At 36.9% G+C, this 16,100-nt stretch overlaps 1 protein-coding gene across 2 annotated transcripts; it reads left to right on the top strand.

The window, feature by feature from the left end:
* The first annotated feature begins 170 nt into the window (after positions 1-170).
* LOC128214352 (E3 ubiquitin-protein ligase Topors-like) lies at positions 171-13,604 on the top strand. Of its 2 annotated transcripts, none has more exons than XM_052920773.1 (6): positions 171-298; positions 1,981-2,596; positions 2,886-3,186; positions 4,437-4,686; positions 6,383-6,572; positions 8,713-13,604. In XM_052920773.1, the coding sequence occupies exons 2-6, from the start codon at positions 1,983-1,985 to the stop codon at positions 11,849-11,851; spliced, it is 4,494 nt and encodes a 1,497-aa protein (XP_052776733.1). In that variant the 5' UTR covers positions 171-298; positions 1,981-1,982; the 3' UTR covers positions 11,852-13,604. The 2 variants fall into 2 exon arrangements, with proteins under 2 accessions (XP_052776733.1, XP_052776732.1); XM_052920772.1 differs by having other exon boundaries at positions 6,380-6,572.
* Positions 13,605-16,100: the final 2,496 nt, after the last annotated feature.

Raw genomic sequence — 16,100 nt, 5'->3', positions numbered from 1 at the left:
GTTACCAAAAACAAAAGCAATAAAGAGGCTATGTGTTACTGGTGAAATAAACGTTATATATTTTTGTACATAACAAATATTAATGATTTGTCCCTAAAAATCTTAAACTTCATTCCATTGGCCAATGTATTTACATTTCATCCAATGCACATTGAGATTACATTCGTATTGTTCTATTTTCCGTCACAATATTCGTCCTTTTCCACAAAATGATGAGTAAACATATACGTTTTGTAATTTAGATGTCCTGGTCGTGTGAAGGAGATACAACTGTCAATATTGTTATAATTTCCAAAAGGTAATTGTAAATATTTATTCAGATAAGATGTACATGATATATATTTAAATTGTATCTAATTTTAAACAGATCAGCTGTTTTCTTTAGTCATTCTAAAATGCCGTCCAGGCTTCTTTTTTTTTAATGATGGTTAGCCTGGACACACAACTTGGTGGATCTTAAAGACAACTTACGTGATAAAACTTTAATTAGCTGTCTGCAGGTTGCAAGTACTGACAAAAATTATTTGTTATACTTTACCTCACTCATATTTGATGACTGATGATTGAGTTACAGTTAATTGCCAAATACCCTGTTACAGTCATTTCCATAGACACAGACAATATAGCCCTTCACACATTGGGAATAAATAGCCTGGCCGTAGCTTTGCAAAAATATATTAGGTGCAGGTTGCCCGACCCTACCTACTTTTTTTTTTTACTGCAGATTAAAACGTCAAAATGGAGAGTTTATGACATTTTTAAACTGAGCTAGTGTAGACATGGCTTTGAGCCCCACACTGAGTGCATTTTACAATATCAGGTTAACATTATCTTTATTTCTGTTATATATTAACTTGCACAGGCAATATCTGGTCCAGTGAGCTCCAAGGGATCTACAGTTAATCTAAGTAATTATGCCCACCTTCGAAGAAGAGGGGGTATATTGCTTTGCACATCTGGGTGGGTTGGTATGTCGGTAGACCAAAGCTTGTCCAGGTGTAATAACTTGACAACTTGCCTGGACCTAGACTTGGGGGTGGGGAATGACCAGTTGATGACATTTATTGATATTGAGGTCATTGGCTGAAAGGTCAAGGTCATGGTGATATTGATTACGAAAAGTTTGTCACAGTGACAATGGTCCTAAAACTTGACTTGATGGTTTCACTTGACCAGAAGATGACCCATATTAATTTGGGTTTCAAAGTTTAAGGTCACTGTGACCTTGAACCTGAAAAGCTTGTCTGACTGATAACTCAATATGCCTATACCTTTGGTCCTCAAACCTGACATGGAGCCTGAGTCTGACCAGATGATCTCTATTGATTTTGACATCATCAGGTAAAAGGTCAAAGCGACTTTGATTGTGTAAAGCTTGCCTAAGTGATAACTTGACAATGCTTGCACCCATGGCCCTCAAACTTGACATTAAGTTTGGATGTGACCAGTAGATGGACCCTATTTAATTTTATGTCATCAGGTCAAGGTCACAGTGTCCTTGAATGCGAAAAACTAATCCTAGTGATAACTAAAAAAAGCATAGACCTGTGGTACTCAAACTTGACATGTAGGTTGAATGTGACCAGAAGACAAACCCAATTGATTTTGGGGTCATAAGGTCCAAAGCTCAAGGTCATAATGATCTTGAAGACCAAAGTCTTGTCCTAAGTGATAACATGAAGATGCCTGCACCAACAGTCTCTGTATCGGTCGCCAACTTCTTTGAGATATATCTTATTGAGTGGAATAAAAAAAAAATGCAGACTTATAGCTGACTTGTGCCATTTACTGAGAGAAAACCTAATCAGAATAACAACAGATATTGTTAAACTGTATCAAAATTAGATGAATACTAGTATTCATAAAACTTTGTATAAAAAATTGGGTTCTCCTTTCCATGTGATTGGTTTAAATTGTGACTCTCAATATACATGTATACTATTTAGTATCATTTAGGTTATGACTATTTTCACTTTTCAGGAATGGATAATGATAAAAGGAAAAGCCCTCGAAAGAAAAGGCGGAAAAGAATTCAGCTTGATGAAGAAGAATCAAGTCTGTCGGCATCAAAGAAAAGGACAGAAGTTGGAAATGAGACCTTGGAATCTGTAGCTCTCTCTAAACGTTCGAGAAGAAAATCAAAGAGTGTGGGAGGAATGGGTCCCCATTCTACCCAGTCTACACAGTTGAGCCATCCTGGCCAGGGAACAGATGGTGGGGATGGTACAAGCACATCTGCAGGTGGCTCTCAAGTTCCCACCGCCATGTCCAGCTCTGATCCTGATGGGGCTACAAACTCAACCAGGTCTCCGAACTCATCCCCAGAGCCCAACTGTGCTATATGCCTGAGTAAACTGGAAAATAAGTCATTTACAGACAGCTGCTATCACATGTTTTGTTTCGTTTGTCTTATGGAGTGGTCTAAGGTGAAGGCAGAATGTCCCCTATGCAAGCAGAAGTTCAGCAGTATTGTCCACAGTGTGCGCTCATATGATGACTTTCAGGAGTACCACCTTCCCAAGCCGGAGGAGAGACTGCCGACCAGCCTGCACCATATGTGGGACCTTGTCCCACCGGGTGCTCGCTTCAGGTACAGGTATGTAAATATAAATGAATAACATTTTCATTAGTCCTGTTTGAAAATTAAGCTTTTGAGTGGTTCAACTAAATACTATTATAAACATCATAGATGAATTCATTTGCAATAAAATCTTATATCAATACTGCACATAGCAGTTTAACTGTTATGAATTCTATGCATCATAACTTATTACTATTTACTGCATCATAACTTATAAACTGCTCAGTACATCATATCTCACTAACTGTTTACTGTATCATAACTCATCAACTCCTCACTAATTTAGTTTTGTTCTCACCATAAGGACGACTGTGACGGACCATAGATATGCTGACCTGGCCTCCAACATCCACCAGGAGATCGAGAGTCGACTTCTACAGCGGCCATCTCGACATTTGCCCATACCAAACTACCGCCGCCTCCGCCAACCTGCCAACAGCGAGTTCCGACGCAGTGTCTACCTGCAGCGACTGAGGCTGAAGGAGGACAGCATGAGGACTCGGAGGAGAGTGCGGGAAACATCAGCCACCTTCTTCAGGGAGAACCCAGCCCAGACCCACAGGCTTGTACCCTGGCTCAACAGAGAACTCAATGCTCTGCTTCAGGTTAGAGGTTTGACTTAGGTCTTGTCTGACAAGTGCATAGAAATACTCATTAAGTATTAATTGATGTGAATGATTAATAACATATGAGTCAGGTTATCTTTATTATGCCCCCCTTCGAAGAAGAGCGATATATTGTTTTGCACATGTCAGTGGGTAGGTCGGTCGGTCCGTCGGTAGTCCAAAGCTTGTCCGAGTGATATCTTAACAATTCCTGGACGTATGGTCACAAAACTTGACACTAAGGTTGGGCATGACCAGTAGATGACCCCTATTGATTTTAGGGGTCATCGGGTCAAAGGTTTTGTCCACAGTGACCTTTAATGGTAAAAGGATTTTAAAGCTTGTCCGAGTGATCACTCAACAATGCTAAGACCAATGATCATCAAACTTGACATGGAGGCTGGGCCTGACCAGTAGATGACCCTTATTGATTTCAGAGGTCATCGGGTCAAAGGTCAAGGTTACAGTGACCTTGAATGATAAAAGGGTTGTCCGAGTTATAACTCATCAATGCCTGCACCCATGGCCCTCAAACTTGACTTAAAGGTTGGGCCTGAACAGTAGATGACTCCTATTGATTTTTGGGTACATCGGGCCAAAGGTCAAGCTCGCAGTGACTTTGAATGCGAAAATGTTCTTTGAGTGATAACTCAACAATGCCTGCACCCATAGCCCTCAAACTTGACTTGGGTGTTGGGCCTGACCTGTAGATGACCCCTTTTGATTTAAGGGGTCATTGGGTCAAAGGTCACAGTGACCTTGAACGCAAAAAAGCTTGTCTGTGTGACTTGACAATGCCTGCTCCCATGACCCTAAAACTTGACATTTAGGTTTTGGGTGACCAGTTGATGACTCCTATGGATTTTGAGGTCAAAGGTCATGGTTATAACTCATATTCATCATTACAATTTCGTCATATTTACTTATTCCCCCCTGCCAAGAGGATACATTTTGATTTGCAAATATCAGTCATCATCTGAACATGATTCAAAACTGTACCTAGTATCCTCACACTTTGAATGGTCATAATCTTAAAACTGCCTCAAAGGCATCCAATGTCAATGACAAATCAGCTGTCATTTCGGTCCATGCAAATTTCACTCAATTGTCCAAATAATCCTGACAACATGGCGCTCAGGGGCGGGGGGAGGGGGGGGGGGGGGCATAATGTTTGACAAAAATCTCTTGTTATGTATTCTAATGCACTTTGCACATACAGAAAGCCTAACTGAATTTATATTATTGTACAGGGACATGGATCTCAAGTGGCATTTGTGTTGGACATGATCATGGGTGTAATCACGCGGCACGCCATTGACAGTGAGGAGTTTTACCAGCACCTGTTACCATACATCGGCCGCCACACCAGGCATTTCATGCGCGAGTTCCTGGCCTTTGCACGGTCACCTTACCACATGGCAGCATATGACCGAAACACCTCATATGAAGCCAGCAATGAACCCAATATCGACTCAAGCTCTGACACTGACCATCAACTGAGTAAGAAATTCTATCTACCAACATGTTTATTGATCTATTGAAATTAAAACCTGGAAAATTTATGTCAGTTTGAAACCAATATATTGATAATAATCAATATTTTGTTCTTTTTTTATTGTCAGGATTCTTATGAATGATGTCTTCTTGGCTAAAATTCCTTAGTTATAATAACTTGAATCAGTATACTGAAATAAAACATTCTTAAAGATAGATTTTCCAAGATGCTTATACATCAGGCTCTAGGTTCACAAAAAAAGAGTCATCAGTTAAAATTTCAATGATTTTGCAATACATTTGAACGTGTGAATTAAACACAAGACATTATTGTGTTGAAAAGAAAGTAGAGGGAAATGAATAAAAATAGCCTTGTTGCCATTTGTTAATCAGGGACTGTGATGTATTTAAAGTTATGACTAAGATCCTTTAAACCAGTCCAAGGCTTTCTGTTCTTCCTTTAAAGTGCATATACTCATTTTGTTTGTGTATAACGTTTTTTTTGTAGAACATTATATGTGACATGCATTTTTAGGCTAGGCTTTCTCGTTAAAAAAAGCAAAGTGTTAATTGATAGCTAGGCATTGTAAGTAAGTCTAATTGAACATACACGCCCTTTCAATTATGATCATGATATAATCATATTGATTATTGAGATAACTTAAATATGCTTAAAAATAAAGCAGTATGAAACACTTCTAAGTTGCATTTACATTTATTTACATTTGCCTAGTCATACAAATTAAAATGCGATCAATCATTAAGTTACCTACTGTGTAGAACAATCAATCATTAAGTTACCTACTGTGTAGAACAATCAATCATTAAGTTACCTACTGTGTAGAACAATCATTAAGTTACCTACTGTGTAGAACAATCAATCATTAAGTTACCTACTGTGTAGAACAATCAATCATTAAGTTACCTACTGTGTAGAACAATCATTAAGTTACCTACTGTGTAGAACAATCAATCATTAAGTTACCTACTGTGTAGAACAATCATTAAGTTACCTACTGTGTAGAACAATCATTAAGTTACCTACTGTGTAGAACAATCATTAAGTTACCTACTGTGTAGAACAATCATTAAGTTACCTACTGTGTAGAACAATCATTAAGTTACCTACTGTGTAGAACAATCAATAAGTTACCTACTGTGTAGAACAATCAATAAGTTACCTACTGTGTAGAACAATCATTAAGTTACCTACTGTGTAGAACAATCAATAAGTTACCTACTGTGTAGAACAATCAATAAATTTAAAAACATGGTCTTATGTTTGGCGGAGACAACAATTTTGGAAAGTTCCAATTGCACAAAAATACTTAAGTCAGACCTTTGAAATCTTTGAATATCAATCTCAACTTGTCTTAGAACGTAGCATCAAAAGTTATTGAAAGACATAGATATGCTTTTACTCTTTTTAAAATCCCATTCTCTCTCCTAGAATATGTTTATTAAAAACTTGGTTCAAGATTAAATCGAAAAGAAATTCTACTGCAAAAATGTAATTTAGTAAAACTAACTGTTTTTGAACAATTAATCAAATATATTTTATGCTTTTGAATTATTATTATTTGAAATGTTTACAAAATATTTATATATCTACACATTCTTTGAGAAAGGATGTTTTTAAAAAAAGTAAACACATTTGCTTTTGATTTATACTAAAAAGTATGCTGGTTTTCTTCCCCAGCAGGAGAGGATGATGGCAATGACAGTGATGTGATGGTGATCTCATCGCCCCCTCCCCCTAGCCGCCCTGGCCCCAGCTCCCTAACGCCCGACTTCACCCTCCCCATGGGATTATCAAACTTCCTTGGGACTTTTCCACCTATTGTGCGCTCATACCCTCAGGAGGATCTGTCTACAGCTGCTACTGGTCACAGGTGAGCTTAAAAGTTATGGCCTATCAAAATTTATTTTTCATTTTCAAAATGTTGCTCAATTTATGATACACTTTTCACAAAAACATATGTACATAGCCATAAAGAAGCCTTATTTTAGGCACATCTGCCGTAACTCAGTTGATCTTAAAAAGTGAAAACTGCTAAGCTCAATATTTTTGTTTTGATATAATTTGCATAATATTTACTTCTTCAAGAGGTTATAGTTGTTAAATAGGAGTTATTTTTATGATAATCACAAAAAAAATAATATCTCATTCAACAAAATCAAACTTAAGCTTATATTTTGCCTCATTGAAATAAGCTACTTAACCCTGTTAAGCTAAAGAAGTTTCGGGTTGGGGCCTGTTTTCATCGAGTATAATAAAAATATTTACAAACTAATTGATGTTTTTACAATTATAAACAAGTGATCTTGTAAACATTTCATTTAGAAAGTATCATAAGTGGTTCATGGACTGTAATGTCACTTAATTGTACATCTCTCAATCTCATTCAACTCACAATGAACTGAAGATTCTATTTATTTGTACATAAACAATTAACATGTGAAAATATTGATGAGAAGAAGGGGGCTTTGGAAAAGTGAAATACACTTGTAGAAGAACAAGGATTTTATGTATTTTAATTCAAAATTAATTGTAACAATGGGGCCATGATGAATTTATACAAATATGATAAAAAGAAACTTCTTAAACAGATGTATTCAGTTACTTTAATGAATGTATATATTTCCATGTACTTTATTCCTTTCATGAAGTATATCATGACTAACCGTTCCTCTGTTCTTTTCCACAGATATCAAATGTTGATAACAGATTGCTCTCCTTAAAATCATGAGAAATATTTTATATCTTATACTTAAAACAATTCAAACAAACAGACAACACTGTATTATGTAAAATTAAAAAAACAACTTTAAATCTAGAAAATCAATGTTAACTTTCAGAAGATTTTGCATAACAAAGTTGTTATTTCACAACCAAAATGTGCGAAACCAAAGGTACTTTGGTGCAATATTTTCAATTACATGCACTGGTAAACAGCTGTAGCATGTCAACAAAGCTTCTTAAATACTTGAAACAATTGAAACAATTGCGTGCAAATTTCTTGAGAAGTGACTTATGGATTTGCAAAATTAGGTCATTACTTGGTACTGAATTAAATGAATCAAAAGTATGAATCAAATCCTAAATTTACACTCTACATAACATATTTGATGCAAACCATTTTTATACTAATCAGAGTGACCATCTGTCTTACATTTACCTACATCTTTCACTTAAAAGTAATCCAGTGCTAGTCATTTTGTGTAATGTTCCTTAACATGAATGACCGTAAATCTTGAAAAAACATTGTTATATTACAAAACCATTCTAATATGATTTCCGTTGAAAATATTCACACAGGTGCCTGTTTTGCAATACACAAAACCAGTATCTTCCTTATTGTCAGCGTAAATTAAGACTCACATATTAAATGTAAAATTTTACATATACCTGGGATGAATTTTCAGTAGATTAAAGGATAGCAAGAATCATTTCATTTGTTAAAACACAAGTTATGTAGCACTGTACGCTGTATCTTTTTTCTCTGAATTGGTAAATGAACAGGAAAAAGGTGCATTTATGTTTAAGGCAGGGAATGTCTCTCAACAATGTAATATGTATTTTGAGTAGAAAACAATCAAAATGACAGCAGTGTATTAATACCACAAGCTGAGAGTTGAAAAGTTGTGCTCAAGAAAATATAAGAAGAAATATTTATTATCATTATTATATATGACTGATCTCAAGGTAAAATCATAAATAGCAAGATGTTAAAAAATAGTGGATTTCATCATTTCTGATACAAGTTTCTGTAGTACCTTGAAATAAATACAAATGACTTCGGAAACAATTTCAAAATAGGTCTAGGCCACTTTACCCTGCTTTGGGCATGACCTCCTCACACTCAAACGGGCTGTTTTTCTTGATTGACATTTATCAGCTTTTAGAATCCCTCTTACATGCTACATGATACAGAACTTATATTCTAGTTGATTAGTTACACTTTCATTTAAAAAAAAGTTGGGTTATGATTAATTTTAGAAATTAGTAAAAGATTCATATGTTATTTACAGGTCTGATCTGTTTGCTCCACCATCTGCATCTGGATGGGATTCTCCTACATATCGGCCTCCCAGCCCACCACCAGCCCACATGCAGCCAGTCAGCTTGTTCACCACTTCTTGTCCAGCATTCCCACCTTGCCAGTACATCAGTGGTTTTCCTAGTTTTCCCAATGTGTATGGCATGGTGAATGACAGAGTACGGGCGATTTGTACCAGTAGACCCATTAGCAGCCCAAGGGAAATCAACCATACGAACTCAGACAGCAGCGATGTGGAAATCGTTGATGTGGAAAAGCCCTGGAATGAGAGGAGTCCAATCAGACTGTCGTCCGGAGCCGACTCTGACTCAGATGTGATGATCACTGGCACCTCATACCCCGGGGATGACGAAATGAAGAGGGAGAAGAAGAGAAAACATCGAAAGAACAGAGAGGACACCAGAAGCGATGATCTCAAAGGTCAAGACACTAATAAAGAGAAGCGACATGAGCCACAAAGATCAAGGCCTAAAAAGTATAAAAAGAGGAAGCATTCTCACGCTGGAACAGAAAGTGCAAGCCAGGCAGGGTCACCAGTTCTAAGGGTGACAATGAGAAGTGCCTCAAGATCAAGATCACGCTCGCCTGTCAGAACATCGCCAAATATAAGACTTAGAATAGGAAGCTTTTCACAAGAATCACAGTCTTCCTCCCCTGACCAGGATGTTCCAAGGTCTGCTAGATTGCCAATTAAAGTAAGATTGAAGTCCCATCCCACATATACCCCCACAGACAGTATGTTTTGGAGAGATGAATCACATGGTCACAGTTATAAGCCTCAGAGACAACCTTCATCCAAATCAGACTCAGATGAGGAAACTGATTCAAGCTTCTTTTCAATCACTTCAAGGAAGCATAAAGTAAAAACAGGTCGGTCAAGTATTGAAATTGTTGAATACAGAAAGAAGAGCTCAAAATCTAAAAAGAAGCACAAACAAAAAGAAAGTGGAAAACACAAGAAACACAAAAAGGAGAAAGACCATTTACAAAGCTTGAAACATAAACACAAATCAAAAAAGAAAAAACATAAGAAGGATAAACAGGAACAAAGCAGCAATACGTCTACCACAGAAGAGTCTTTTAAAAGCCCTAGAGCAGTAAATGCCACTGAAGAAAGTAAAAGTATGGATGACAATGTTCACTCACCTTGTTTTACAAGTGATTCTGATGCTGACAGCAATTCTGACACGGAAGCAATGCCAGAAGATTCAATTGAGGGAAAGAAAGGCATACACCGCAAACGGAGAACCAGTAAACTGGTACCTGAAGAGGAAGAGGATAGCACTCTGAATGTGCAGGACGTAGCATTTAATGATATCACAGCCACCCAGGCAGCTGTCCTTGACCAGGAGATAGAATCCATCAACAGGACTATCTCCACCAATGACTACATTGGCTCCCTGTTCAACGACAAACCAGACGTCAACCATTCACCAGTCACCCTTAACACTGATCCAAATAAACTGGTCAACCCTAATGATGTCTTCAACCTTAAGAAGTTCAAGAAGCATCCGTTTGGTCATAAAAAGTCCAGTAAAACAGCAAATACTTCAAACATTTTGTCTGTGCAGATGACAAACAGTTTAGCAGAAGGAAATTCTACTGAAGACAAAATTCAGTCCAGTGATATCAGCTCATGTACAGACATTGATAATGAGTCAACATTACCCTCCTTCTCAAGCCTTGTTGGCCGACCATGTCAGTTTCCTTGGAAAAATTCAGCCAGTAATGGATCTCAAAAACACATGAGGAAACAGAAGCCTCATAATGTAAATGCTTACGATTCTCCTACAAGCACAGAAAGAGATCAAGGAAAACCTCTTATAAATTTAGTACACCAGAATTTAGATAATCAATTTATAGATGTTGAGACAGTATCTGATGACTCTGATATAGATGTTGTTAATGAAGTTAGTGCTCCATCTACCTCAAGTGACACTCAAAAAGTATGTGTGGAAGATATAACCGAGCCTGTCATCATTGGTCTTGAACAGGGCAGCAGGACAGATGATATACAAAGAAATGCGGAAAATTTCCTTTCTAGTCAAGGAGCACATCTAATGGTGTCCCCGTCTACACCTTGTCAATCAGACAGGGATAGATATGTTGTAGGTGAAGGATCATTCATAACCTGTGATCATGCCTTTCTCCGCGAGCCTGAATCCCAAGATTCAGCTGATGTTGTTGATGTTGAAGATATCACAGATGTTGAAGAGACAGTGGACTCGGACAGTGATGTTGATGTGGTAGTAGACAATGGTGAGAGTGATGTTGACAGTGACAAAGATGACATTATTGAATGCTCTGTTGTTGAAAGCCACAAAACCTTTGAAATAGCTGATGAATCTGATGGTGAAACTGTTGAACATATTGATGTTGATGGGGACTCAGATGCCACTATTGAGGATGCTAACATTGATAAAAGTCTCTATGAAGATAATTCTGAAGAAAAATCCTTTTGTTCTGACAGCAATGTACAGGAAAATAGCAATCAGGAAGTGAATGCTACAGGAAATGTTGATTATAAAACAGATGTACCTGTGATAAATGTAGGGAGCTTATTTCCAGTTACTAATGACCTTTACACAAGATCATACAGTCAGTACTTTAATCAAGAAACACCCCATTATGCACCATGCACTCCAATTTATGATAAAGAGACATCCTCATATGACAAAAGTGATGGTAATTCCCTGCCTAGAAGTTCAGGTGAATCATCAGACAACTCGCATGGGACTGGAAGGAGACCTCACTATGTTCCGAGCACACCTATTTACAGTCTTACCTCATCATATGATCCCATGGAGGGCTCCCCTATCTGTACACCAAAAAGTTGTGAACAAAATTCAAAGAATATTTGTCCTGGGAAACAAAGAGATAATAATGTTAAGGACGTCTCTGATAACATCAACGAAAATAAAAATAAAATAGTGGCAGATATTGACAACACAACTGAAGATCAGCAACATGTTGGCAACAGTGAAAAATGTGAAGACATTGCCATTGAAGAATACAATGCAGAGAACTCTCAAAATGATGTTAATGCTGACATTAAAAAACACTCCACATGGACTGAACAGCAACACTTGACTTCCAGTATACATGAATAACAGAGTGCTGAATGTACAGGTTGCCTTGACCAAGCCAAGCGGAGTTCTACTGCTGACACAGCAACATCACATTAGTGATTAAGCAGTGGGATCCATTTATGCTCACTTAAAAGTCTTTACACAGTCTATGCTTCAAATCCTGTAATATTTTGATAAATGTAAGTTTGTTAAATATCATTTTTAAATAGGCATCTTAGTTACCACTTTTTGTTAAGAACATTATTTTTAAGAATCATTAGTTCCTAATACATGCATATTCATAGTTCTTCACTTCATAATTATTCACACTATTGACATGTATTTACTGGTTTAAACCAATATCTGAAGTCTAAGCTCATGCAATTGTACAGAACAAATATAACTCCATTACATTTTGGCTTTTGTTGATATCATTACTGTGATAAGGATAATTTGTCCAGATTTGTTGTGGTTGTATGTGAAATATTGTCAAAAGATTTGTCTTTCAAAGTCATTCTATTTATTTCTAATTACACCATTTATTTCAAGAGCGTTTATCGATTATATGTGTTACTGTAACAGTGGAGCATTCAATCCTGTTTTGTTATTTATCTTTTAGAAACATCAACTTGTACTGCCATTTTATATACATGTACAAAATAGTGAATCTTATGAAGATGTCTCTTGTTACAGCTCATAAGTTCTGTTTTCAAGGAAAAAAGTCATGTTATTGTCAAAACCTAGGCTTCTTTGTTGTCATTGCATATTTGCAAATATTTATTGTATTATAGCACAAACAAATAAATCTAAATTACCAGTGTTTGTAAATGTTAAAGATGTCATCTGAACAAATATTTAAAACTTTTCAAGGAAGAAGCATGTTATATGTGTACATAATTTCCAAGTGTCTTTAAAACACAAGAAGTTTACACCAAATGCCTTGTATTTGGGATTTTCATATAAGAACTAAAGACACCTTGAGGGTAAGATGGCATTGGTTTTTAACGCTTTAAAACGTTTTTTAAATGTTATGGGCCTTTTTTTTTTACTGAAAACAGATAATCAACAGACGAGAGCTGGCGATCTTGTCAAGTCTGTGCGGCCTCAAATGTTTGCTTCATGTAGTAGAACTGTAGTAGAACCGTGTGTTTTTACATAAACAAATCGAGAAGAGTTGAAGCATATTTCACCTGTTTCTGCAGCAGAATGTTATAGATTGTATATTTATATGACAGAATTTTATTGAGGTTCTTTTGTGTTGGCATTTGGTGTGTCTGTGAAGCTTTGCTTTTGTATTTATTAATTATATCATAGCTACATGAATATTTTTATATTGCCCGTCCCTGAGGACATTCACAGTGTCAGAATTATAACATATTTTATAATAAATTAATAAAAGGCCATTTGCCCTAATTTTTATCAGTTACATGTTTTGTATGTGCTTGATAATATATTTTCTTGAATTAATTTAAAACAAAACTTAAATGGTATTGGTAATCCTACCATTACATTGCAGGTATTTTATCTTATTAATGTCTAGTTTTAGTTATTGCATACCAGGTACCTATTCAAATAAGAATGTGTGGTCTTCATCCCTCCTGTCATATTATACAACTGCCTGCCAATGGGTCGATTATGCATAACCTTGTTAAAGTTAAAAAGATTAATGTCATAATTGTATAAAAGATACATGTTGTTATGTTTAAACTTGTGTTCGGAGTGTAGTCTGTAGCGGTAAGATTATTTCATAATCAGGCATAATGTATTTATCTTAAATATTAAACATATAACATTCTGTCAGAGTTTTTTATGTCTAAATCCTTCAAAGGTGTGGATAGTCTTATTAGCTTAGTTTGCGTAAGATTATGCTAAGATTAAATAGTAAGTTACCAACTTTTGCCCAACTAGAAAGGTTAGTGCTTTGATATTTGATAATTGGTTTCAAACCATGCATAGATTTATGATACCTTATATTCTGAGATCTGAAACCAAGTCGTATACCTCACCTTAGATATTGAGGTCTGAAACCAAGTCATATACCTCACCTTAGATATTGAGGTCTGAAACCAAGTCATATACCTCACCTTAGATATTGAGGTCTGAAACCAAGTCATATACCTCACCTTAGATATTGAGATCTGAAACCAAGTCATATACCTCACCTTAGATATTGAGATCTGAAACCAAGTCATATACCTAACCTTAGATATTGAGATCTGAAACCAAGTCATAAACCTAACCTTAGATATTGAGGTATGAATCCAAGTCATATATCTTAGATATTGAAATCTGAAACCAGGTCACATACCTAACCTGTGATATTGAGGTCTGAAACCAGGTCATATACCTTAGATATTGAGGTCTGAAACCAGGTCATATACCTTAGATGTGGAGGTCTGAAACCAAGTCATATACCTAACCTGTGATATTGAGGTCTGAAACCAGGTCATATACCTTAGATATGGAGGTCTGAAACCTGGTCATATACCTTAGAAATTGAGGTCTGAAACCAGGTCATATAACTTAGATATGGAGGTCTGAAACCAGGCCATATACCTTAGATATTGAGGTCTGAAATATTGGATGTGAAACATCAGCTATAGATCCACTGTAGAATATGCTGAAAGAAGCCCTGGGTTCAGTGATAGTTCTGCCCAGGGGTAGAATTGGCTTGTATAATAAATTTATAAATAAATAAACAGTGAGCTACAATTTTCTGGTTATCAAATAAAAAAACATTTAAAAGTTAATCCACACATGATGGTCTCAAGAGGGAGTTTCAATGCCACCTGTATTGAGAGTTTCTTGAAGATTTGATGACCAGTGGTGCAGCATGTTTACAGTAATAATGCCCCTCCTGCACGGAAGCTTAATTGGATTATCAACTGATGTGTATAAACAACACAGAAAAGAAGTACCATACTTTTTTACCAGAAATGACAGATATTCACACTGGCCTTAATTATAATGCTGGCAAATACTTATTAGGATAAAACCTGTTGAATTATGACAAAAGAAGAGCTGTCACAGTATGTGATGAATGCCCCCGAATGTGGCATTGACCTACGAACAAGGTCAGTACATGAAAAGTTGATCTTGCCTTTACGTGTCAAATACATATGGCAAATTATTTTAAATTGCCTCTGAACATAAAAAAAATACCACCCATACTTGACAATCTACACTGTTATGTCCTTATATTCAGAATTCCCTTGTGAATAAACACTTAGTGTATCTTTCACCTTAGAGGTAGGGACATGGGTCTTGCACACGACACGTCGTCTTCGTATGTGGAACACATGTAGCAAGAGATTTTAAAATATGTCCATACAAGGAAAAGTGACAGCCCTGACACGACAACCTATACTCTATGTCCTTATATGCAGCACTCCATTGTGAATAAACACTAAGTGTGACCTTGACCTTTGAGGCAGGGACACGGGTCTTGCACGCGACACGATGTCTTGGTATGTGGAACACATGTGGCAAGTTATTTTAAAATCTGTCCATACAAGGGAAAGTTACAGCCCGGACACGACAACCTATACTCTATGTCTTATATGCAGCACTCCATTGTGAATAAACACTATGTGCGACCTTGTCCTTTGAGGTAGGGACACGGGTCTTGCAGGCGACACGTCGTCTTGGTATGTGGAACACATGTGGCAAGTTATTTTAAAATCTGTCCATACAAGAGAAAGTTACAGCCCGGACACGATAACCTATACTCTATGTCCTTATATGCAGCACTCCATTGTGAATAAACACTAAGTGTGACCTTGACCTTTGAGGTAGGGACACGGGTTTTGCACGCGACACGTCGTCTTGGTATGTGGAACACATGTGGCAAGTTATTTTAAAATCTGTCCATACAAGGGAAAGTTACAGCCCGGACACAACAACCTATACTCTATGTCCTTATATGCAGCACTCCATTGTGAATAAAAACTAAGTGTGACCTTGACCTTTGAGGTAGGGACACAGGTCTTGCAGGCGACACGTCGTCTTGGTATGTGGTACACATGTGGCAAGTTATTTTAAAATCTGTCCATACAAGAGAAAGTTACAGCCCGGACACGACAACCTATACTCTATGTCCTTATATGCAGCACTCCAGTGTGAATAAACACTAAGTGTGACCTTGACCTTTGAGGTAGGAACACGAGTCTTGCACGCCACACGTCAACTTGGTATGTGGAACACATGTGGCAAGTTATTTTAAAATCTGTCCATACAAGGGAAAGTTACAGAGCCGGACGGACGGTGCGATTTTAATATGCCCACCTTCGGG

Source organism: Mya arenaria, chromosome 13 (assembly GCF_026914265.1).
Source record: "Mya arenaria isolate MELC-2E11 chromosome 13, ASM2691426v1".
In the NCBI taxonomy this organism is placed as follows: domain Eukaryota; kingdom Metazoa; phylum Mollusca; class Bivalvia; order Myida; family Myidae; genus Mya; species Mya arenaria.
Note: the sequence above shows the minus strand (reverse complement) of the source record. Positions and strands in the feature narration are given on the sequence as shown.